The sequence below is a fragment of the Bombus terrestris genome, chromosome 16, assembly GCF_910591885.1.
Source record: "Bombus terrestris chromosome 16, iyBomTerr1.2, whole genome shotgun sequence".
NCBI classification, from domain to species: Eukaryota; Metazoa; Arthropoda; class Insecta; order Hymenoptera; family Apidae; genus Bombus; species Bombus terrestris.
The window spans coordinates 1,621,001-1,644,735 of record NC_063284.1 but is presented as its reverse complement, the minus strand read 5'-3'; the positions used below and the strand labels follow the sequence as shown (position 1 = coordinate 1,644,735).

The following is a 23,735-nucleotide window of genomic DNA, read 5'->3' as shown; positions in this document are numbered from 1 at the left end:
AACAGAAATTCGTTTGGAACCGATTCGTTTTGGTTTGATGACAAATTGTAATTGGTTCGTGCCAACTAATCTATCTGATGTACGAGGTAACGAAATCTCGTGAATCACGAACGCGACTGAAATTCCTGCTGGGCTCCTTTTAATATCTCCTTCACTATTAATGTGCAAATCAGTGAAACCATATATTATAAAACGAAAATATTTTCCTAATCTTATGTATCACGCAGAATTTATTTATACATATGTACTTGAATGTTGATATATGTTCTTTCATTTCATTTGTAATCTGATTATCTGTATACATATATTCATTAGTAAAATTATAATGTTTTAAGGGTAGAGAAAGAAAATAATTTGTAACGTTTAAAACAATTCTTTCGCTATCAAATATTCTAGATAATCTAATAGAATAAATCAGAAGGGCTACAAGCCAATAAAATCTCCAATAGAAAAACTCAAACGCTCTGATAGACAAGCAAAATTTAATATATATGTACAGAGCGACGAATTTACATTTTGTACGATCACAAAACAATACCAAAAAATGGCACACTGGACACAGCAAATGTTTCTCTTTTTTTTTTTCTTACAGTTGGATAATCTCAAATTTAATTTTGTGCTGACTATTGATCCTATTACGCGTTGGTTCGATGAAAGGACTATCGTCCCCTGGTACAATAGTCTGGCACTATTGATTTGAAAAGAGCGCCATTCAACTGGCCACATTATTGGAAATTACATACCATTTCCTTTGTCGCATCCATCGTTGAGTCTATATTTCTGTTCAGCCAGTTAGAAGCCTCTGGTGGACGTTTCTTCGTCCGGTGAATGCGTCCAGAATGAATCATGTCCTCCTTCTATTCATCCAAGATGTTCCAGAAATCGACAAGTATTATTCCAAGTAGCGCCATCGATAGCCAATTCTGAAACATTATAAAAATGGGCCTAAATATTCTAAGTTTCTAGCAAAATAATATTATACACTTTTTGGCTATAGTAGAATAAATATAATTAATTAAATAAACAAATAAACAATAATAACCTTCTATTATATTTGCCATATGACTGGATAGACCTTTGGATTTTATACGAAATTGATAATTTAATGCAATAGTCATGTTTTGTACGAGGCCATTGAGTGTTCTAGTATTTAGGGGCAAAAATATACAACTGAGAAGTAATGCTAAATTTCGAGCCAATAATGTATCTCACCTAAACAAGTTCTTCAGCAAAATATTCTGATCCTTTTTCACTACCACTTTTTCAAAAAATGAGTTACGAAGATCAATCAGGGTCACCGCAAGAACAGTGCACCTTCTTCATAACCCCAGGCTTGGTCTCTATCAACCCGCTGCAAGCGCAGCGTACTGAATTTTGCTCGTCATCTTCTATTATCTTTGATCGATCAGTCTTGACTTTAGGAATCTTCGCCATACAACTTCGATCTGTCTTCTTTTTCATCTTCTGGTGGCAAGGCAAGCCCTTTCCAAGTTGAATTGCACAGGTACAAACCTCTTGATCCTTTGTGGGCTTCTTGGTAGTTCTTTTCAGAGGATCCTGGGCTCTCAGAACCTCCTGGAGCTTCCTCAGTTTACATTCTGGGCAAAAACTCTGGTGTTGCACTGTTTTATCAGTACTTAGGCCGATAGTCTTCTTAGGCGCTGGCACGGCTGGTATTCCTTTGAATATTGGCAATGTTGGCTGTTGTCTTACTTGAGTTTTAGGACCTTGTAACGGAGTGGGCATAGTTTTGCCACATTGACAACAGTTGCATTTGTCTTGATCTAGCTCGCCAGGCATTTTGCCATAATAAACGGACCTTAGTTCCCTTTCTGGGCCCGATTTTATTCGGGCTCCCTCAGCTCTAAGAGTTTGGAGGACAGATGAGAGAGAATGGTGAGGTGGAACTGGACCTTGAGTACCTGGAGGAACGCTACGAATTGGACTACGGGCAGGAGGTGGGCCACGAGGACCAGCAGGAGAACCTAGAAAGCCAACAGGTCCAGGAGGAACAAAACGAGGACCACGAGGACCAGGAAAAGCGCTACGAAGAATATCAGGATCCTGAACAAAAGGAGGACGATCACCAATTTCTGTTCCGCTCGCGTGGAAGGATGTGCTTTTGTGTATATGTGAGCTTCCAGTGATTGCCATAGCCGCTATTCGCTCCTTCAAAGGCTGCCTGTAATTCAACAGTTGTTCCATAGTGGCTGAATCAGGATCTATAGCTTTCGTAATAGTCACTAGTTGTGGTTGAGCTTGTCTGGTTATTCTTGGCGTCGTTTGTGTTTCGGCGTCTACGACTGTTTGTGTGATCACCTGAACAGTTTCGATTCTTGTAATTTCTGTTTGAGTGATCTCTATTTTCTTGCGGGGCTGCAAGACGAGGATTGAGATTAGATTTTGAGGATTATAAATTTTGAGGATCCATGCAGGTAAATTAGACCCGTTAGAATTGAAAAAATATTTATTTTGATACTAACCGGAGGAGGTATAAGTGGACAGGTACAGATGAGTTCTTCTTCTTCTTTTTCTTTTTCTTCTTCTGTAAGTACCTTTGGCTCCTTCCATACAGGTATTTCTTTTTCTACTAGCTCTTCTTCAACTAACTCTTCGTCTCGCTCCTCTGGTAATATCTCTACATATATTTCTTCTTCCTTAACATCCACTGGAATTTCAATTTCTTCAATCTCTTCCACTGGCACTTCTTTAATTTCCTCTTCCTCTTCAGGAACCAATTCTTCTTCTCTTTCCTCTGGTGTTTCGACTTCTATATCAATTTCATCTTTCTTCACCTTGATTTCGACTATCTCTGGAAGCTTCTCTTCTTCCTTCTCTTCGATTTCTTCTTCTGATAATTCTTCTACCATTATTTCTTCGGTTTCTTTCATTATTTCTTCTTCCTCAATCTTTTCTATTGGATCTGTATCTTTGTCTACTTCAGGAATCATTGGCATTTTCTCAAGTTCTTCTACTACTTCTTTCGGAGTTTCTTCAGGAGCAACCGGAGTACTTTCTTCCAGTTTTTGCACCACTTCTGGCATAGCGACTTTTTCTGCTTGAGGTGTCACACCAGAGATCGATGGCGTTGTTGGTGGCTCAAGAGGATACTCTGATTCAAGTTCGATCAGCCTTTCAGGTTTTTCTGGAACTTTGACTATAACTTCCTTTTCTTCTACTTCTGCCACAGCAGTCACTTCTACTTCAGCAACTTTTGGTTTCGTTTGTACTTCAATTTCTCTCTCACCAAGTTTCTCTTCGTGTATTTTCACGACTGCTTCTTCGCGAGGTCTCGGCTTCGCGACTATTTCTTTCACGTCGGTCTAGAAGGGATCACAATAATAACTTTTAATGAAGCTAAAGAAGTATTGGACATCGAACTTTTATTATAGCGAAATTGGATTATGTTTTATCGAATATGAAGTCTGTACGATTGTGATTTTTTATAATATAAAATCGAATCTAACCTAAAATACATTACAATTTTATTATTTTTAAATTAAATCATAAATAATTCTAATATAATTATAAAAAATAAATATTTTAATAAAATTGTAATTAATTGTATATTAAGTTTAAATGATAGATCTATAACACTCACTCCAGTGTACGCTGACATCATAGTAGCTAACTGATCAGCTTCCTTCTTTACATCCACACAATCAGGACATTCCTATATTTCAAAACGATCAGAAGAGTTATATATATCGAATAATTTCGCTTCTTAAACTTAATAAATATTATACTGTAAGCAGTACCGCGATTGTTGTTCGAATAGTATCCACGTCATCCTGCCATAATAACATCTCTTGTCGTGGGACCAGGACATTATCTTTGTCAATTTTTTCTTCTGGAACATCGCTTGGTGGAACATCTGTCCTTTCATCTACAAGCGGTTTTTCCTTTTCAACTATGGTAGGTTCAAGAGGGGTAGCTCTTTCGAAAGGTCTGACGTCTTCGACAGGTCTAATTTCTTCTACAGTTGTAGTGTCTTCTATAGGTATAGGCTCAACTTTCTCAGCGGGTGTAATCTCTGCGATAGGTCTAGGTTCAATTTCTTCTGTAGGAATAGGTTTAACTTCCTCAGTAGGTCTTATCTCTTCGACAGGTCTAGGTTCAATTTCTTCCGTAGAAGTAGGTTTGACTTCCTCAGCGGGTGCAATCTCTGCGATAGGTCTAGGTTCAATTTCATCTGTAGGAATAGGTTTAATTTCCTCAGTGGGTCCAATGTCCTCGACAAGTCTAATGCCTTCTGTAGGGGTAATATCTTCCACAAGTTCAATTCTCTCTGTATACTCAATGTCTTCTACAGATTCATACTTCTCAATAGCTTCTAAGTCTTCTACAGGTCTAGGTTCTTGAATAGCTTCTTCCACATCTGCAATTTCCTCAATAGCGTCGGTGTCTTCTAATGATTCATATTCCTCAGCAGAGTCAATATCTTCTACAGCCTGAGTTTCTTCAATTCTACTTTCCTCAATAACCATAGTTTCTTCGATAGTTATCTCTATTTTTGTTGAAGGGTCTTCTACTTCTTTATCCTGAACCTCAATTTCTTGTTCCTTTTCAACAGGTGGAACAGCTAGCGGTGCCCGAATTTCCTCATCCTCCGCAGTAGCTTGAGCCATCAGTTCTGCCAAATCAAACTTCCAACCATATTTTTCTAGTAACTCCTGTGGTGTAACACGATTCTCGTTCAAAGCAATCATCTCTTCCTCTGTTAGTCCAGTTTCAGAGAGCACGACATCGTTGCAAATAAAGTCCGAAGCACAGATATAGTCATCTCCATATTTATCTAGCTCCGAAAGAGATCCTATCCTTGCCAAATAATCTTGAGCTTGCTTCAGCCTCTCATCCTCATAGGCAAAATCGTCTGGATGGATCGCCATTTGAGCGTCATCCACGTCTATAAGGTCTGCTCGAACGACGCGCATGGCAGCGTCTACCATATCAGGTTTCATTTCTATGTCGACATCAACTATATCTGGTTTGGCCTCTAGATCGATGTCAACTAGCTCTACCACAGCTAGAATATCTTTGTCGACCACGTCATCCTTAACCAGGATACCCACATCGTCAACGTCTGCTAGGTCTTCAACTCTACCAACCTCTTTGTCTTTTACAGGGACTTCAACTAGTATTCCCTTCTCAAGCACATCAGCAAAATCATCATCTTTGCCTATCAAAGCCTCTATCTTGCTTATGCTCATGTATTTTTCTAATTCGCCTCTGCATGTTGCTAGCCTTTTCCTCAACTGTTCTATCACGTCTTCTAATTGACAAATTCGATTAGCCATTTGTTGATTCGCCGCTGTCTTCATGTGTAATTGTTCCTGTAAGGCACTCACGGTACTGGCTGCGTCAGCGTCCACCTTGCACCATAATTCGTCTGCTTGTTGGAGGGTCCTCATGTAAGCTTCCTCACGACTTTCCAGTTCCGCGATCTTTCTTTTCATGTACACTTCGTTTTCTGCTAGCTGTTGTAACTTTTCTAGACATTCGATATCGTTTGACTTGATGGACGCGCAGCTGGGCACTTTCTCTAACCATTTTTTCTTGCACTCTATTATTCCACATTCACCTACATGTGATTTTAATTTTAGCTTTGGACGAAGTTATGCCTACTTTGTCTCCCAATTAAAAAGAAGAGGGAGAATTTCTATTTTATTCGCACCAATGTCTAAGTTTTTTCCTTATAATAAAAGGAATTTCTTTTGTGAGATGCGTTCTTACTAGTTTCTAAAAACTCGTTTAAAGAACGATCAGGACCGGAATTTAATACTATATTTTTATATTGCATAAATAATTTTTTTCTAGGCTTTCAAATAGTTTTTAGATTTTCGTAAATAGTTTGTTTGAGTTATGCTACGTTTGAGTTTAATTCTCAACTAACCAGTTTCACATTGCCCATCATCCTCCACTTTAGCAGCAGTCTCTCTAAGCTTTTGAACCTCGGCAGTCAGTTGTTCAATCCTTAACTTAATCTCCTGTTGCAACTGCTTAGCTTCTTCCAGTCTTTTATTCCTATCTTCTAATGCAGCTTCCTTCTCGGCGCAAAGAGCCTTGGCATCCTGCATTCTTTTTTGAGCCTGTTTCCTCTCAGCCTCAACTTCCCTCACTCTACAGTCAAAGTGTCTACTAGGTGTGCTGGGGCAGTACACTTCTCCAGAAGCTGGACCTTCAAACTGTTTCTCCATGATTCGTTGAAGTCCAGGAACACAGGTACCCTGACTCATTCTCCACATGTTCCAGACCATCACAGCTGGCATGGAACACTCCAGAATATTCAATCTCTTCTTCAGATCACCTTGATGCTTCTCTAGTTCCACGTTCCTCAGCTCGCGTTTGCCGATGATCTCTCTGAATCGACGATGACACTGTCGATACATCTTGGTGGTTTTAGGGACCTTGTCTTTGCTTAATTCGTCCAAAGATGGCTTCTTGTCATTTAGGCCGATCTCTTGAGACTTTCTAAATTCTTCTTGGCTCTTCGAAAGCTTCTCTTCTTGAGGCTCTTGGATACTTCTGCTGGATTGGGCATTTGGAGAGCCTCGAGCGTTATTTCGTGCTACGGATACCACTTCTGAAGCTATCGATGGCGCATCTGATGGTGTTTTCCAATATTCTGAGGCTAGCATGTCCTCAGCAGCTTCGGATGGACTTTTAAGCGTGTGTTCGGAGATCGGTTCGCCGGATTTTGTATCTTCTTCGTCCTCCATCGCATCATCGTTGTCTGCCATAACGGCTACTTTGTGGTTGTTCGGTTTGTGGATGAGTCACGTGATGTTGTTACCTGGGTTGGTAGAATATTGGTGTTTAAGGGATGTTGGATTTTAGGATTGGAGATACTGGAATCGAAGTAAGTGGAATGTTGATGGAGTGACAAGACCTTTATGAAATTGTATTAAATTGGAGTGATGAGGAACTTTCTTGTTCTTAAGCAGAGTTCTCCTATTTTTCTATTTTCTTATCTCTAGATGTTCCAATTCCTCTATCTTCCTATTTGTTTATCTACTGAGATTTGATATTCATTTTATCATTCTAGCTATGGATGGACGTGGCTGAGTGTTTTCTAAGAATATTCGCATCGAGTGAAAGGTACATAAAAGCAGACAAAGAGATAACGTACACATATACATAGGTGAGGATAAATGCTTGTGGAAAATGCATACTCAAATAGTTGAGTTGCGAGTTGAGAATTGGAATCGGAGAGAGTTTATCAAAGTAAGAAATTCTGAGTGAGAGTTGAATTCAGAGTTTAGCCAGAAGTTAAATGGAGCGTGAGATAAACTAAATAATCAAATCATTTCTAGTGTATTATACTGGTTAAACATAATTGTTACAACTGAACAATTTTGTTTGGCGGTTTGAAATTCAACATCTCTATATTTTCGCGCATCAAAAACATGGCAATATTTAGACTGCAGATATATTTATACGTTGATGATAATTATAATTTGTAGAACATGTATAAAACTATGCCTAAATGCAACAATATGTACGATATAAAACTGTTTACTTACCTTAGAAGATAAAAATACGTTTCTCATATTTAAAGAAATGGAAATACAATATTTAAGTTAGAGGAATATAAATTCCACGAATAGATTTCTTTAAATTCTGAAAAATAATTTTCTAGCGAAGGAAATCTAAATTTACCTGACAGATGAATCTTTGTGAATTTTCTTAAGAACACGCATTATTTCAGTACGAAAATAGGGCAAGTTTCGAGCCGTCGAGCTTCATTTATGGTCTCGATTGGTTAAAGTAAGTCACATGTTGGCGAAAAACACGGGTTTAATTTTGGAGGAGATCCAAATGCGATTAACGTTTGATATTTCAGATAACCATCGCAGCAGCTTCAACAGATTCAGCGGAAATCACAATTCAATCCCGTCTACTCCATCAATTTTGTAATTTCGTTTGAACGTAGCCACAACGACATCGAGAGTCGAGAAGCTTCGTGTCGATCGATCGATTTCGTCATTCTTTTTATTGAAGTTCATGTTAAACGCCGTTAAATATATAACGAACGATAAAATGGAAAGTGCATATCAATTAGGAGGCGTTTCAAACGCGTAATTCTGCAAACGATGGCATATTTAATCGGGAGTAAATGTAATATGAAACTTCTAAGAATCATTTCTTTAATTATTGAGAATTATCGGACTGGAAATTAAAAAAAAAAGTTTTTTCATCTTGTAAGTCCATTTTCCAATTTTCTTATTTTCCAGCATCATTTTCCAATTTTCTTATTTTCCAGCATCATTTTCCAACTTTTCTTATTTTCCAGCATCATTCTCCAATTTCCTTATTTTCCAGTATCATTTCCCAATTTCCCAATTTCCCTTTCGCTCGGAATTTTTAGGAATCTTTCTTCATTCCTCGATGTTCTAAATTTCCCCAAATTTCAGACACTGTAAATATCAAACTTTTGTCACTCTAATCAATTTAAAAAAAAAATACATTTTACTTCCAAAGTTTTATAAACCCAAACTAAAGCGCAAGAGCCACTTGTCGTTATTTTCTATACGAAAATCCCTTCATAAGACCAAGCAAGTCGTAATCGATTTAGAAACGAGCTCGTTCAACTGTCATCCACGTGGCAATATTCACAGTTCTCTGGCGGTCAGACTTTTGTCTGTGAATCGTTTCCGTTTAGGGCGTCGTAAAGAAACAGTCACGTGGCAAATGGTACGTGAAATCTCGCGGGAATTCCACGCTCTGGATACTTCTCTGTGTTTCGCCTTGTGTTTTATGTTTACTGGATGACGTGTTACGATAATGGACAGTGTGTACAAGACAAAAGAACCTTGCGAGATAGTTGCAGCAATTAGGTCGAGCGGAGAAATTGTTCAAAGGGCTTTGCTGCTAAGATTCTAGGATTTTCGGACGAGAAGGTCGGAATAAAATGAATATTTGTTTGCAAAATGTTTTCCGATTTCTCAAAGTGCTTATCCAAATGACAGTTTAGAGAATAAGTTGGAGAATAATTTGTCACTTGGAAATGCGAGGAAGTTAAATTGTGCAGCAGCTCAGTTCTGGTTGCTTCTTAGCAATGCGAGGTTTTGGCTTGCAATTTCTATCTTCTTAGCCTCTGCTTTCATATTTTCACACTTTACTACTTTACCACTAACTATTTTCCTATTTTCTTGCCCCTATTTTCCCACCATCCGTTTTCCACTTTCCATATTTTCCTATTTTCTTATTTATATTTACTTATTATTTTCCCATTTTCTAAATTTTCCGCTTTTCCACGCTGCTATATTATTTCCAAAACTATCACGACAGTTATAGACATAGAAAATTGGGGATTAAGAAATAAGAAACCTTGCACGTTCCACGTTCAGATAAAACATTCCACGAAGATGGAAGGAGTTGGAAATAAGAAGATGTGCGGTTGAGTGCAGGGTTAAACATCAATTTTTTCCGACTCGGTTTACCGCAAAGGAACAACGTTAAAGGATAAACCGGCCTAAGCCCGGAAAAGCCCTGTTTTATGTCGAACCAGCCTGAAAAGGGGGTTGACCTCGCTCACCCTCTACTTTCTCCGCCGCCCTTCTTTCTGCACCTCTCGCAAAATCAATAGTATCGGTGTACCGAGTTTATCCCGCGCTATAGACGAGCCTACAACCGGCAAGTTCCGGGGAATTTTGCCAACGGGGATGATTTTAGATCAGTTATGCATGAGAGCATGGAGAATCGTACTGTCAGATATTGGTTTGTGAAAATTTCGATATCTCTGGCATGAGATCTTCAAGTTTGAATGAAATAAGGGCTTATTTCAAGTATCTTGGTTTGGTGTTTTTAGCAATATGTAATATACATCTAATACGTATTCTTTTAATGCATAAAAAATTGTTAGTCCTTATTGGACGTAATTTTGTTAGCAAAAAATATTAATTGGAACGCTTTCTGTATTTCAATAAAGTACATTGTTATAATAAACATCAGATATTCTATATTTAGTACATTAATTTTTGTAGGGTAAAGATATACAGAACGATTTTTAATAAATTTCCTTAACCTGCTATATAAATAGTTTCTAATAATATGTGGCAAATTTAATCTTTTAAATACAAAATTATCGTGGTATTTTTCAGAAATATTTTCGACTTCATCGAATCTAATTTTTCTATCGGAAATATGAGAAATATTCTGCTGAAATTGAGAACAATGAATAAGATTTCCTATAAATTAGAAACGGAGGACTTTTAATTGAGATCAGCGTTAATTGCAGAGGAAGTTTGATGCCCCGTTAATTGGCCCTATTCATCGCCAAAAGGGGAGCCAAGTTTCAAATTTGTGATTAAATAAGTTGACTCGACGACGAGACTGGACTTCCACGATGCAAACTCCGCGGATAATTATGTTCTCTTGAACATTCGTTTTGACACGTGGCTCGAACAAGATATTCAGCAGCAATTAATTAAAAGGCAGATGCTAGAAATAATTCGTTTCCTTTACGACCACGTTTTACTCCGCGAAACTTCGTAATTCTCCGTACAGTACCGGGGAATCCCCTAATAACTTTCAGAATAATTTAGACTGCAATTTATACGATTCTGAACTTATGAAAGTTTCCCTATAAATAAAAGTAGAGCTGTAAAATATTCAACTGGAGGTTGAGAAATTGATCGTGATCCGTAATTTCAATCCGAGCGTCTGTCATTCGAAACTGAACATTTACGAGGAGTTTTCAATATAATGAAAGCAGCAAGATGGTTTAGGGATTGACATTGAAATACCAGAGTAGAAGAGATTAATTGCGATTGGAAACTGATCCGAGAAATTTGTCATATCTTTCGCCTTTTTCAAATTAATGTATTAAATATAGAGAAATGGTATCTGCTGCAGAAGGTACAGGGCATTTTTCAAATAAATCTCCGTAATTTTCTGAGAACCAATTTCTTCAATACAAAACTGTCATAATATTTTTAAATAATCCTTGTAATTTATCGATCAAGAATATCTTAATGAAAAATATTCTTGGAATTTTATAAATAACTTTTATAAATGAGTTATACTATAGATAATTATGCAAATTTATATTTTTACATACACTGACAAAAAAGTAAAGCTCCGGCAAAGATATGTCCTATCTCACAATTGTTATAAAATGTATTTTATTTTTCACGTTTTATATATTTTTTTTACCAAATGTCATACCGTATACCACACACTCTCGACAATTTACATTTTCCTTCGCGTAATATAAATTCTCTGGACATTTGCTGCTCGAAATTCTCTGTAAATACATAAACAGCCGCAGTCGACTAATAATCGTCGCATTTAGCATTTTATTGCTCGTCCAGGAATTGATAACGTCCCTCAAGGAATTCTACCCCTGTTCCACCCCTTTTTCTTCAATCTCCTTTCCCGCGTCGTGTCTCCAACGATGCACCACTCTCTAATGAAATGCCCAATATAATTTTTAATACCTCCGCTCCTGTTATTTGACCTCTCATTAAATTTCGAATACCCGCGGAATGCTTCTATTTATCATTATTTCACCCCCATTAGGCAGCCTGCCTTCTGTCGATTCCACCCTCATCAAGGATGTTATCATTTACGTCATAATTGAATGGGATAACCATGGAAATCAGTTTGAAGTAATTATTTGTTGAGATCATGATAGGGATCTACAATAGGGGGTGGGGGAATATTCGTTGAATACGCGTTTTGGCTTTGTAATACGTAGGCGATGAATTTGCATGTATCTGCGGGAAGTTTGGAGATGGAAATGTACAGAGAATGTATGCAATATGCAAAAATGCTTCGAATATTCAAAGTATATATAATACACTTTGCTATATTTAATAAACAATTTTCTTCACCGAAGTTTCATTTTTTTAATTATTATCAAAAAAAAATATGAATTCGCGTAACTAACCGCAGTCCGGTAATGTGATAATCGCCACTCTGGATTCCATTTCAGATACTATGTGTTTCATAACGTGCACAAAAGTCATTATTCTGGTTACATAATTTCTCATTGGGGGGTGGAATCGAGAATTTTTATTTAATACGCCAGCTTTGCCTCTTAATGTAGGATGATAAGCTTGTCTCTTTCAACTTGAAAGTTTCAAGTTTCAAGAACTGTTTGCTTCTTAACAAGAACGTAGGAAAATATCATTCCGATTAGGCAAATTTTTATCAGGGGGTGGAGTTGATTTTCCCTTTGGAAAACGAGATTGGCAGCCCTATCAGTGTAATGTATGATAATCAGCGATGCTTTTCTTCGATTAATAAATTCTTTGGTGAACATGTTCGCGTAATATGACTGATAATATTATCCTAATTAGATGAATTTGTATCGCATGCAAATAATTGTATCATTTATTTTGACTTATTGATCTTATCGAATAATCGCGATGGTTTAATGATGTAACTAGAATTAATTAACAGAGGGTAATTCATCCCTGACGTGATGTTTCATATTGGAAGATTTTAAATCATTAAAATCGACTAATTAATTAGCTAATTATTTAAACCTAGATTCCAATGGAAGGAATCGTAACAAAAATAATCGCCCCTAATTACGAAATAATAATAAAAGATAATCCATCTTGCACGTATTTATCTTTCTTTATGGGAGCCAAAGAATACTTTGGATTTTTCTATTTCTGTTTCGTACGTTCCAATATCGATTGCAGCACTTTCGGATGACCGATGATAGCCTTTCGCTACTAGAATATCATCTATCATGAAAAGCACAAAACCAGAGATAAGGATGTTTCAATTTTGCTGATTTTTCGTGAAATGTTCTCTCGATGAAGGATCGATTAGTCCCGGTAAAACGTAGTCGTTGTGTGTCGGCCGATTTTAACGCACGCATAAAACCTTTGCCGTTAACTAATTGGAATTATGTATCCAGTTAACGATTCCCAGTGGTACGAATCGATAATTTAGGCGTCATTCGCGAAACTGAAGCTGATATCGATAGATGAAGCACGTGTGTCATTCGAGTCTCACTGAATATCAATCTGAACCGCGCAGGAGACGATTAAATATCAATTTGCCTAAAATACGAAAATTCCAGTAGTAAAAGTCAACCATTGAGGTTGAATTAAACGAATAAATCACGTTCTTGATTCTTTCGATAAATGTGCAATAAAAAATCGGATAAACCCTTGTATGTACAATCCAATTAACCACCCAGAAAGCAGTTTCCAGAAAAGATTTAATTTCAAATTGCTCGGAGCTTTCAGTAGTATAGATCAATAATTCGCGCCAGGAGCGCTCAAAATCGATTTCTATGCTTTCCTACCTCTCGATACTCGGGAGTTCTTCGCTTAATAGGCTCTCTTCAGTACTTCGAACATAGTTCCATCGAAATATTCGAGTTGACTTGCCTGCAGAGAAACGAATCGAATCAGAATGCCAACGTACGCGTTTTAGGAGTAAAGTCTTTTTCCCACGTAAGCGAAAACCATTCGTTTCCTATTATTTCAGCTATGAGAATATTTCTGTTAATTCATTTGAAACTATTGAGACACACTTTAGCATTTTTAGAGATTCGTAGGTCAGTTTTCTCCGACCGTAGTTAAATCATCGTCACGCGTTATTTTGTTATATATTAATAGTCACAATAGCAACGTTTTTACCCTTAACTATTTAAATAATTTTAAATTTTATCCTTAACTATCGTATCTAGTCCCTAAAATATTTTTAACGATCTATATCGCATAGAAAATAAATTCCACCTCAATCGCAATGACTTTATTTCGTTCGAATGACGTAGTCGCTTCAGTCAATGAAATTTTCGAAAGCGACCAATGTAGAAAATTCCAGGATAACAAAATCATACCGATAGTCGAGAACTTCCCATTACAGTCTCGTACGTTGGTATTCATCGGTCGTTACAAGTTGGAGAACGATTCTCGTGAATTTTCGCATGCACCAGAAGCAAACGAAGTTGCCCTGCATGATTGGTCGCTTAATCCTGTTTCGAAGTTCATTTCGATGGCGCCTCGCAACCGTTCCGTGAAAACCGAAGTTCAACGTGTGACTGGGTCCTTAGTTTTTCGTTAAAACAGCAGCGTAAATTTATAACATTTTAAATTCCTGACGAAATTTTGTTTCTACGTCGAGTACTGAAAACGATTTTAATGAAAACCCGGAAAAATTAGAATGTCCTATCAAAGCGTTTAATAAACGAAAGTTTAAATTTTCCAAAAATATTCGAAAATCAATGTCGACGCGAGCGGACAGTTTCGAAACAACGCGAAACTATTTACGCTCGTTTCCGAGGAGAAAAGTTTATCCAGGGGGTGGGAAACAAATTTGTCGCAACTTATTACGGTTCGTCGATCAGCCAGAACACGGCGACAGAAATATCCTCGACGATTTCTCTACCCGGCGCATTATAAAACACGCATCGCGTCGTAAATCGCGGAGCAACGATGCCGCGAGGAACGAAACGAAAGAAAAAAGAAAAAGAGAGAATACAGGGAGATCGTATTCTCCGACTGGCAATTAGAGACAACGAGCCGCCTGTGCGATAAATTAGCTGCTGAAAGCTCGAACTTTTACACATGTAGGTCGAGTATTAAATAAATGGCGAGAACGCAATTAACCTCAGAGTTCCTTCGACTTACTGTGCACCGTTTCGACTATCTGGAAAGTATTTAATTAAGCGAAGAAACCAGAGAAGTTTCTGAAGAAAAAAAATTCCAAACCAATCGTCGAGTAGATGGGTTGATACTGACTGTCTTTCTTTACGCGTCTTCTCTTTGAAGCCAGATGTGAAATATACTTTATATGAACCGTTTTATTGTACCCTCGTGTTTGTTGAGGTTGACTGATAGAGGAACGAGTGGATGAATTTGTAATGGAAAAATATATTGAAATAAGTATAGGTATAATTATAGTGTATGCTGATCCAGATCCTCGCTCTTACAGTGTTACAATACAATAGAAGAAGCTACGATAGGGAGCACGTTCATATATTTCTAGCAAAGAACATTACCAAAAAGCTAACCTCGTAACTGTAGCTGAAGGCTACAAGATACAGCAATAGAAATCTACTTATAGCTCTTTTGTTTCTAGACCTTGTAATCCAAAAGGAAATTTACATTCAACGGCACAATAATATGGACCTCTCCTTATTTAGAATATTTTTTTGATTCCCTAAATTCTATTCTCTTCGTAACAGCGGTCTCCAAGTCACGGATATACAAAAGTAAAAATGTAGAGTTTCTCTTGAAGTAATTGCTTCGATAGTGTTTATCATAATGCTTAAGTTTATACAATTAAATGACAATGTTCGTATATGTCCATACAATCATTAATTTCATGTGTATGTAATTCAAGTTATTGAGTCGTTCAAATCAAGCAACTTAGCTTTAAGACAGTGTTCGTATAATTAAATTGAAATTATTCAAGCTGAACCAGAAATATCCACTGAACTATAAAGCTTCACGAAATTATCAGCAAACGTTAACGCTAAATATTTCATCATATAGTCATCCGTCTTTCAAAACCTATAATCAATTGTAATAATTATAGCACGGCAACATTTATAATAATTATAACAAAAATAACGAAAATCATACGCTACGCCAAAAGATCTCGCTAAAATTACCAGCGATATGAGCAGCAAATAGAACGTCTAGCTATCTCTCTTTATAGTCACGATAATTTGCTTTATAGTCACGCCCGTTCTAACGATTCCTCGTTCCAAAGACCACAAACTGTCTCGTGTCACTTGGACGACCTAATCTTCATCTGCTTTCAGCCGCAACAACGTCGTTACATCGGAATTAAAACAATGGAACAGTTGTTCCCTGGCAAGTAGGTTCCCTAATGGCACGCGACGTGTTGTTTCTTGCAGCAGTCGATCCATTAGCATAGACGATTATATGAATGCGCATGAATGTGCTCCCCGCGCGGCTTCCTCCTCTTTAAAGTTGCATTGCAAATGGGATCGAACCCAGACACGCGGCGGGAATTCTGATGCTCCGTTCTGGGGTTAATACCCATAACTTTTCCAGAAAGCTCTACACACGCGATTCCCACTGTGCACACTCTCGTCTCTAATATTTGATACCGGCAGTCATGCTAATAGCGTCCCGACTGCTGCGTCGCGGCGCCGAGCGTCCCGAGATTATGTACGAACCATAGACTTCATTTCACTCCAACTTTTCATGAACCAGTACCCTTTGTTCGATGGCGTCCAATTGGAACGATGATGACTTTTTAAGGGATGCGTGAAATTTCAGATCGTAGAATTTTTAGGAAATGGTAGAAATTATTAATATGATGCAATTACTGTATTTATGCGAAGTTGGGCTCGTCTTGAATTTTAAATTTTAGAACGTTTAGGATAAGGCAGCAATTATTATTGCTACACGATTATTATATTATTATTACTTATTTAATTATGGATTTTTATGAATTTATGTAAAAGTCGATTTGATTTTTTGAGAGATGTTCGAAATTATAGATTTTAAAATCTTTATAGAAGAGAAATTGTCATTATTATTTGTTCTTGGTTATGAGTGGTACATTATAATTCTATTTACTGTCAAAGTACCAGTCGATAATAGTTCACGAGGTATAAATGATAAATACGAGGGCAAGTAAAAGTGGAACGTACATGGTCGGACATGGTTCCCACCTACATAGTGACACGACTCTTGGTTTACTTGAAAACACGTCGGAAGTAAAAGTTGCTCAATCGTAGGCAAACTATTATTCGACTGCTAATTAAATTTCTACTCTAAATACTCCAACCAAGATCGCTGGTTGAGTTAAATCTCTATTTTTAACTCTAGCCTAGTAATTTAGCACACGAGACAAATTTTCTAATTAAAACATAACGATTACCATTTCCAAGTAAATCTAGATTTTCCGTGAAAAGTAAATCAACTTTTAATCATTCGAAAAAGACGTAAATTTTTAGACCAATCTGTCCGAATCTACCCAAAAATTGATGGAAATTTAATACAAAAGTCCCTTAACCAACAACGCGACATATAATTCTTATACTAACGATTTCAAACAATGTTTTATACGTATTTCTATTTTTTCATCAATGAAAAAGCAATTTTCCATTATTTTATCAATTTCCCAATCTTTCACGACTAACTATTCGAAAATTGGGCTTCAACTTCCTGGAAATTTATTTCCTCACAAAAGGTATACGGCCGTCAATGACCCGCATCGCTGCAACGATGCATATTTCACGATGTATACGTCACTAGGCGGCCGATGACGTCACTGGTAACCTACATACTTTAAGAGAAGAAACGATTCCGATGCAGGCCTGGCCTTTATAGACAGCGGAACCTCCTCCCTGAGCAGCACGAGTCGAGACGAGTTCTCACTTAACTACACGTGCATTTAATGCTACCTGACACGTACTAACTCATCTCTAGTCACGACATCGTGCGTGAATGTTCTAGTCACGAAACCGCGCGTGAAACTTCTAGTCGTTACATTTCAAACCGCCTATTAAATGTTTCAGTTGTTCCAGGAATAATGTAAAATTAATAGGAAAAGGGGAAACGTGAGTTGAGTTTTAGTTTACGATTGATCTACTTTAAGTTTGTTCCACTTGTAGTAGAAGAAATATTTCGAACATGGTTGATAGTAATTTTCATTTTATGAATATATTTATGCTCGATATGAAATTAGGGATTTTGTAATTTTATCCATTTTGAAAGTAGGTTATTTAGTTTTCGGTTGACTGGCCTAATATAAGTTTGTTCTACTTAAAACGTGAAAAAGTATTTCGAACGCGGTTGACTCTAAATTTAGCTCCGTGAATTTTTGCGAATTTACTTTTATTTAGTTGGAAGTCGCCAGAGGAGAGATATATACTTCGCTGCAATTTCAAATAAATCGTATTAAAATATCCGTCATTTTCTTTTTCCAGCTAAAAATTTAATTTCGTTCAACTTTCAGTAAGGAAATAAAACGAATTCTATTACGGAAAGGACGTTAATTTTAATCTTCGTCGTTTTGCAATTTAATTCACCTTCGATTTCTAATTTTAATCACGACAAATAATTCTATCCTCCGATTAATCACAATATTTTACATTTAATTCGTATTTCACTATCAAGAAATTTCCATATTATATTACCATATCTTAAATTCGGTTCATATTTTACAAGCAGTTTATATATTATATATTACCATATTTTGTATATTTAATTGTTGGGAAATAAAATCGTATAATAAACCATTCACTGAAATCGCGATTTATCCGCATCAGGGGAATGCGATAGAAGGGGAACGTAGCTACGTTTAATCAGCCTGAATAGCATGGCCACGGTCTCTGCGTTTTACATTTTCAAACACGCACACGTGCATCAGCCTTTCAACTGGCCTGCCATGCTTTCCACGTTAGCAGATATACTCGTACACTAACACTCTGCCAACTGGCCAACTTGCATATAAAATTCTGAAACGAAATTTTACTGAAATATCCATAATTCATTTTCGATCCCTATCAATTTCCCATACGTAAGGTAATTTTTTTTACCTCAGAAAAGTATCTAATCAAAATATAAATTCCCAAATTTGCTTGTGTGTATGTGTGTGTATGATCTGTTATTTGTATCCCATTTTTAAAGAACAGAATTTTGGATTAAGAACAAGAGCGAGAGAATTATTTGCACGAAGCACGTAAGTAGTATAAGTCAGTCAGAAGTGAGACACGCTTCCAAGATAGCCAATAGTGCAATTTACCGGTAAATTAGACAAGAATGACACGGTTTCAATTACCGGAAAACCCCGCAAGCACAATAGTATAGAGTCAATCGATGATCCACCTTCATCGCGACTATCCAAGTCCCAATCCAATTTTCTGGTGAAATGGAAGGAAAACAAGGACGGATTAGCCGACAAACCACGACAGAACATTCTCCGCTAGGTTTTGGTTACTTAATAAAAATCAATCCAACGTTCGTGACTATGGAAAATCGAGGTGCAAAAAATTATGTAATATTTCCCATACAGAGCAAGCAAGAGGTTTATAGAATTGTTCTCCGAGCAAACGATAGATGAGAAATAAATCGACCGTGTAATTTTCGTAGCAGTATAAAACAAATGGGAAAATTGAAATTTCTTCGACTAAGAATTTCAGGATTTTTCTTCGTATTTCTTCGGCATTTCAAGAGATATTAAAAATCAAAGAATCGGGATTACGATTATAATTAAAATTTTCTATAGCTGGAAGAAAAGTGAAAGGTCAATAAATTATGCAATATTTCTTGGTTAACGTATTATTCATGAGCCTTGCGCGTCACAAAGGGACCTCCCAATAGACCATGCTTTTATCCCTTTCGACCCTAACGTTCTTCTTCGCCACCCTCTTTTTCTCGTGTCTCTTAGAAATACACGAGAAAATAACGAACACGTCCTTTACACGACAACAGAGTCGTAAAAGAAAAAAAAGAAAAATGTATTCAACTCTGCTACCTTCTCTCGATAGCGATCCACTTTCTACCCCATCGTGTTTTTCTGCTTTTCATCTTGCAAAAAAATCTCGCAAATTTGCTGCAAATCAGAAAAAAGCTGACCAAATCGAAATTTCACTACGACAGTTAGCAAACTATAGCGAGAGTGCTTCATTTATTCAAGAAGTCCATTCTATTAACCGAGTCAGTTTCGTGTAACGACGCAATTACTCGAAGTGTGATGTTGGTAAGGCGATCCAAGAACGAATGAGATAACTCTTAATCTTCCTAATAGAAAAGACGGATGGATCTGCAACCAAAGATGTTTGTTTCTTGCGATCTTACAAAGCAGATTCTTCCGTTTCTCTTCCCTTTCTACTCTTCTTATTGTTTGAAGTAAATGAAGATGACGCGGTTTTATCTCCACCCAGCATCCAATTACATTTGCGATTACAGACTCGTCTAGAAGCTGGCAAGTTAAATGTCTCCCGTTTTCTCCCCATGGACGAATTAAACGCGAGTGACAGACTAACGACAGACTGAACGTAAACGTTCTTCGTAAATGAAGTAATTATCAGTGAAGATAATAAGTTTAATTTTTAATAATAAAATTAACTTTTGTGTAATTGACAATTTCCACGAGATCTGGTTTCAAAGAACACTTTTTATGCAGTCGATGTATGTATGGGCGTATATGCTACGTTAATGGAGCTTGCGAGTAAAAAAGCATTACATCGGAAGAAATATTATTCATTTAATATCAGCATTTTTATTGAAGAGAATATAGCGGTATTAATCTTCGTATAGGATAATTAACGTTGAATTATATACACGCATTGATTAAAATTTTCAAGTAAACTTTTTCTTTAAAATGATGAAATAACGTTTGTTCATTGTGTATCATTTAATTAATATCTGTATTATTAAGCACGAATAATTGATCTCTTTTGTGATTTATCAAAAGTTCATTAACATAATGCACGTCTCTAGAAAAAAAAAGACAAAGATTCTTTTAAATTATCTCTGGAAAAAAATTCATAATTACATAAAGTTAATATCTCTTTGTGATATCCGGAGAATTGAAATACAGCTGTAATAATAAGTAATTTGCTTCTGCGTAAGGCTAGTCGTAACTTTGATTAGCATAATAGACATTTCCATAAAAAAGGCTTCCTTTATATTTATTCCGAAGAACCTTCATATTGTAAAAACTAAGCTTTTATAATATGCAAACTAAAAGGTTCGTATAAAAAACCAATGATCTTTTTCTCGTATAAAATTTACATTAATGGAAAGCTTAATTAATACCGTGTACGTATCCTTATGAAAAAATTCGCTTTTAAAGCTAATTACAGTCTATTTTAAAGGTAATAACAGTACAATTTGGAGATATCTATGTACGTAGAGGTATAACAGAATTTTTGTTTAATTCAATTACATCGCCCCGTTTTTATTTTTGTGTTTGTAGACCTTCGAAAATAAAATAACAATTCCGTGCTCGAGTTTATTTCGGTGACACGAAAAACTAGCGGCAACTCGACCCAGAAAATAAAAAAGGAAAAGGAAATAAAACAGTAGTCGAAGCACCATCGGACGTTGAAAATCGAATTTCTGTGGACGCGACGCTGTTTCAAAAGAAAACAGGGAAGAATCACACATTGTTCAAAAAGTGGTGGTTTTCGGAAAAAGATAAAAGTAGCCATATTCCAGCGTGTACAAATGATCATTTCCTCTCGGATTGAGTCACGGTAAAAATGCTATTAATATAAATAATTAAAATAATTGTAAAAAGAAAGACAATCTCTAACGGGAAAAGAATTTTCAAAGTTAAAACAGTGTTTCATATATCGAGGTATTGAAGCGTTTAAAGAGGTGTCGAAGTATCGCGAGCTTCAAACTTGATCACAAAATATATTTATACGGGGATACATTAAATATACAAATTACAATTATATACTTTATAACACAGTTGGCATTATTACATTGGATTACAATAATTTTACTAAATTGAAATTTTTCTATTGGTTAAAATACAAAGGGAAGTCTTGTAACCTCGTACAGGTAACAAACTACTTCTACTACTATTAGTATATTATATAATATATTAGTATAGAACGATGCCATCAGTAATAATTATATCCACACAGTTTTATTATTAACACAATAATATATTACATTAATAATAAATATTTTGATATTTATTAATTAATAGCAACTATATTAAATGTGTTAATGTAAAAGAAATTAAATTAAGTTATAGAAATATATGAAACATATACTTCAAATTGAAAGTATCTATACATCTAGAACTTACTATCGAAATCTCTGTAAAAGCGATGTTCAATGCTATCGTATTATATACAGAGTGACTTTTCGATTCACATTGTATCGTTTTATTTCCACATTTCGACTTCGAAAGTTTCCAGCAGCAAACAAAGACTGTTTTCCGCTCTCCAACAAATTGCTTCTCATCGAAATCCTCTCGGACAAAAAGAAACCGTGGAAACTGCACGCTAAATTTTATCCTGGTCCAGGGAATTACACAGAGAACGGTTAAAATGAAATTATACATGCAACGAACCATCGCTTGTTATTAATTACACGAGCGTGGATCCGGTGTTTGCGAGATCGCGCTTAGAATTCGTAATTTCCTGGCTTGCTGCGGTCCTGCATAAAACTAATAACGCATTCCACCATCCATTTGCTCTCATTCTCACGCGATCGATCACCGCTTTCCTATTTTATTGGTCCCCTTTCAGTGATACACTTCGTCTAATGATTCTTCCGTTTACGTTTTGCCATTTGTATTTTTGTTGCTTAAGAGAGAGAGAGAGAAAGAGAGAGAGAGATAGATTTTCAACATTGCGTTGACTTTCGTTGATTTTGCAACAACGAGGCTTCAGAGAAATTTGGTTTCTCTGATGATTAAAATTGCAATTAAAATGAACATGTTTTCTAAGTTTTGTTTGTCCCTCGAGTGGCAGTCGAATGAGATTAAAATTAAAAGGCCAAAGAGAAATATAATTGAAATTATGGAGAAAAGAATTGAGTAAAAGGGGGAAGAATTATATCTCAAGTTTCTTTCTAATTTCCAAAATGTAAGAAATATAAAGGTTGGGAAATTTAAAAGCTTGAGTATTTAAATATTTGAGAGTTCAAAGATTCTAATATTTAGAATCTCTGAATTTGAAATTTTTCAATATCAAAAGTTGTTTAATTTGAATATCTAAATATTTGAGAATCTTTTACGATTCAGGCAGAAATATTGTTGTGGAACAAAGCTTCGTCGAAGATTCTCAACGTGAAATAAATAGATTCGCACAAAGGAGCGAAACACGCGAAAGCAAGAGAAATACGTGGAACGAGTAGAAACAGTCGGTCATCAGTCAGACATCGTTTGCATTTATTTCATTCTACATTTTACGTTCGCATAATTCTGAAATCTGCTTTGAGCAAACGTTGTTAGGATTAACGAGAGCTTTAAAATCGCGCGCGAATTTAATGACAACTCGATTCTATATTCTTCCCATCTTCCGTATTGTCTTCATTAAATTCATCGTGAAATTCTGTCACAAAATTAAACCACAGGAATTATATGAATTAAATTAATAAACTGTTAAATTACTCAACTGTATACGTAATTCATAATTACGTTTATCAACTAAAATGGCACATAGATATATATTTAGCCCAAATAAAATATAATAAGATACAATTAAAGTGTTCGTAGAAATTTTTAATAATTACTTATAATTATTATTAATAATTTAATTTAAAAGTAATAAGAGCGTAATAGAATTGAAATTCATATAAAAATTCGAATAATCCGCTACTTATTTTTACAAAATGAAAAGAAAAACAAGCACGATTTTTCCTCTAAACTCGTCAACAATTCGTTTCAGATATGTTACTTTAAAGTTTCCAAAGAGTTTGTATCCCTCTTTGTGTTCGATTCCAATGGGAAACTTCAATAATGCAACGTGGAACGTGCAGTAAACTCTTGGAACCGCGTCGTGACTATTGTAAAAATCGATGTCGAACGATTCGAAAGTTTTGAAGCGTGTAACCCAAACAAGTGCTGAATATTCCACGTAAATCGCATTGCTTAATCGTACTGTGAGCTGTAAGAAGTATAGCCAGCTTCTTTTATCCCACTATCCTCAGTAATCAGATTTCGATACGATATTGCACGGCGTAATCTCGTTTAAGGGAAACGTAGAAACGATAAACGTGTTATTGTCCTACCATTCAAACAGGCAACTTTAATATTTCCTCGAAACTACATTTTTAGAACTGCTGTTTTCATCTCGAGTCTTAAACCGCTGT

General features: G+C 36.1%; 2 protein-coding genes across 2 annotated transcripts in view; one reads left to right on the top strand and one right to left on the bottom strand.

Moving 5' to 3' along the window:
• Positions 1-23,735, top strand: part of LOC100648035 (cAMP-specific 3',5'-cyclic phosphodiesterase) — a 359,695-nt gene that overhangs the window by 32,300 nt on the left and 303,660 nt on the right. The gene's annotated exons all lie outside the window — the stretch shown is intronic.
• On the bottom strand, positions 421-7,167 carry LOC110119999 (FK506-binding protein 5). Its single transcript, XM_048413166.1, has 5 exons — positions 5,903-7,167; positions 3,759-5,581; positions 3,602-3,673; positions 1,213-3,323; positions 421-923 (listed from the first exon to the last, which is right to left on the bottom strand). Exons 1-4 carry the CDS (start codon positions 6,738-6,740, stop codon positions 2,397-2,399), a joined length of 3,660 nt encoding a protein of 1,219 aa, XP_048269123.1. The 5' UTR covers positions 6,741-7,167; the 3' UTR covers positions 421-923; positions 1,213-2,396.

Excerpts from the sequence above, each read along its gene's own strand:
- LOC110119999 (XM_048413166.1), bottom strand. The coding sequence starts at position 6,740 with ATGGCAGACAACGATGATGCGATGGAGGACGAAGAAGATACAAAATCC. Across the intron at positions 5,582-5,902 it reads AGTGGAGGATGATGGGCAAT|GTGAATGTGGAATAATAGAG; the intron begins GTGAAACTGGTT and ends AATCACATGTAG. Across the intron at positions 3,324-3,601 it reads TGATGTCAGCGTACACTGGA|ACCGACGTGAAAGAAATAGT; the intron begins GTGAGTGTTATA and ends GATCCCTTCTAG.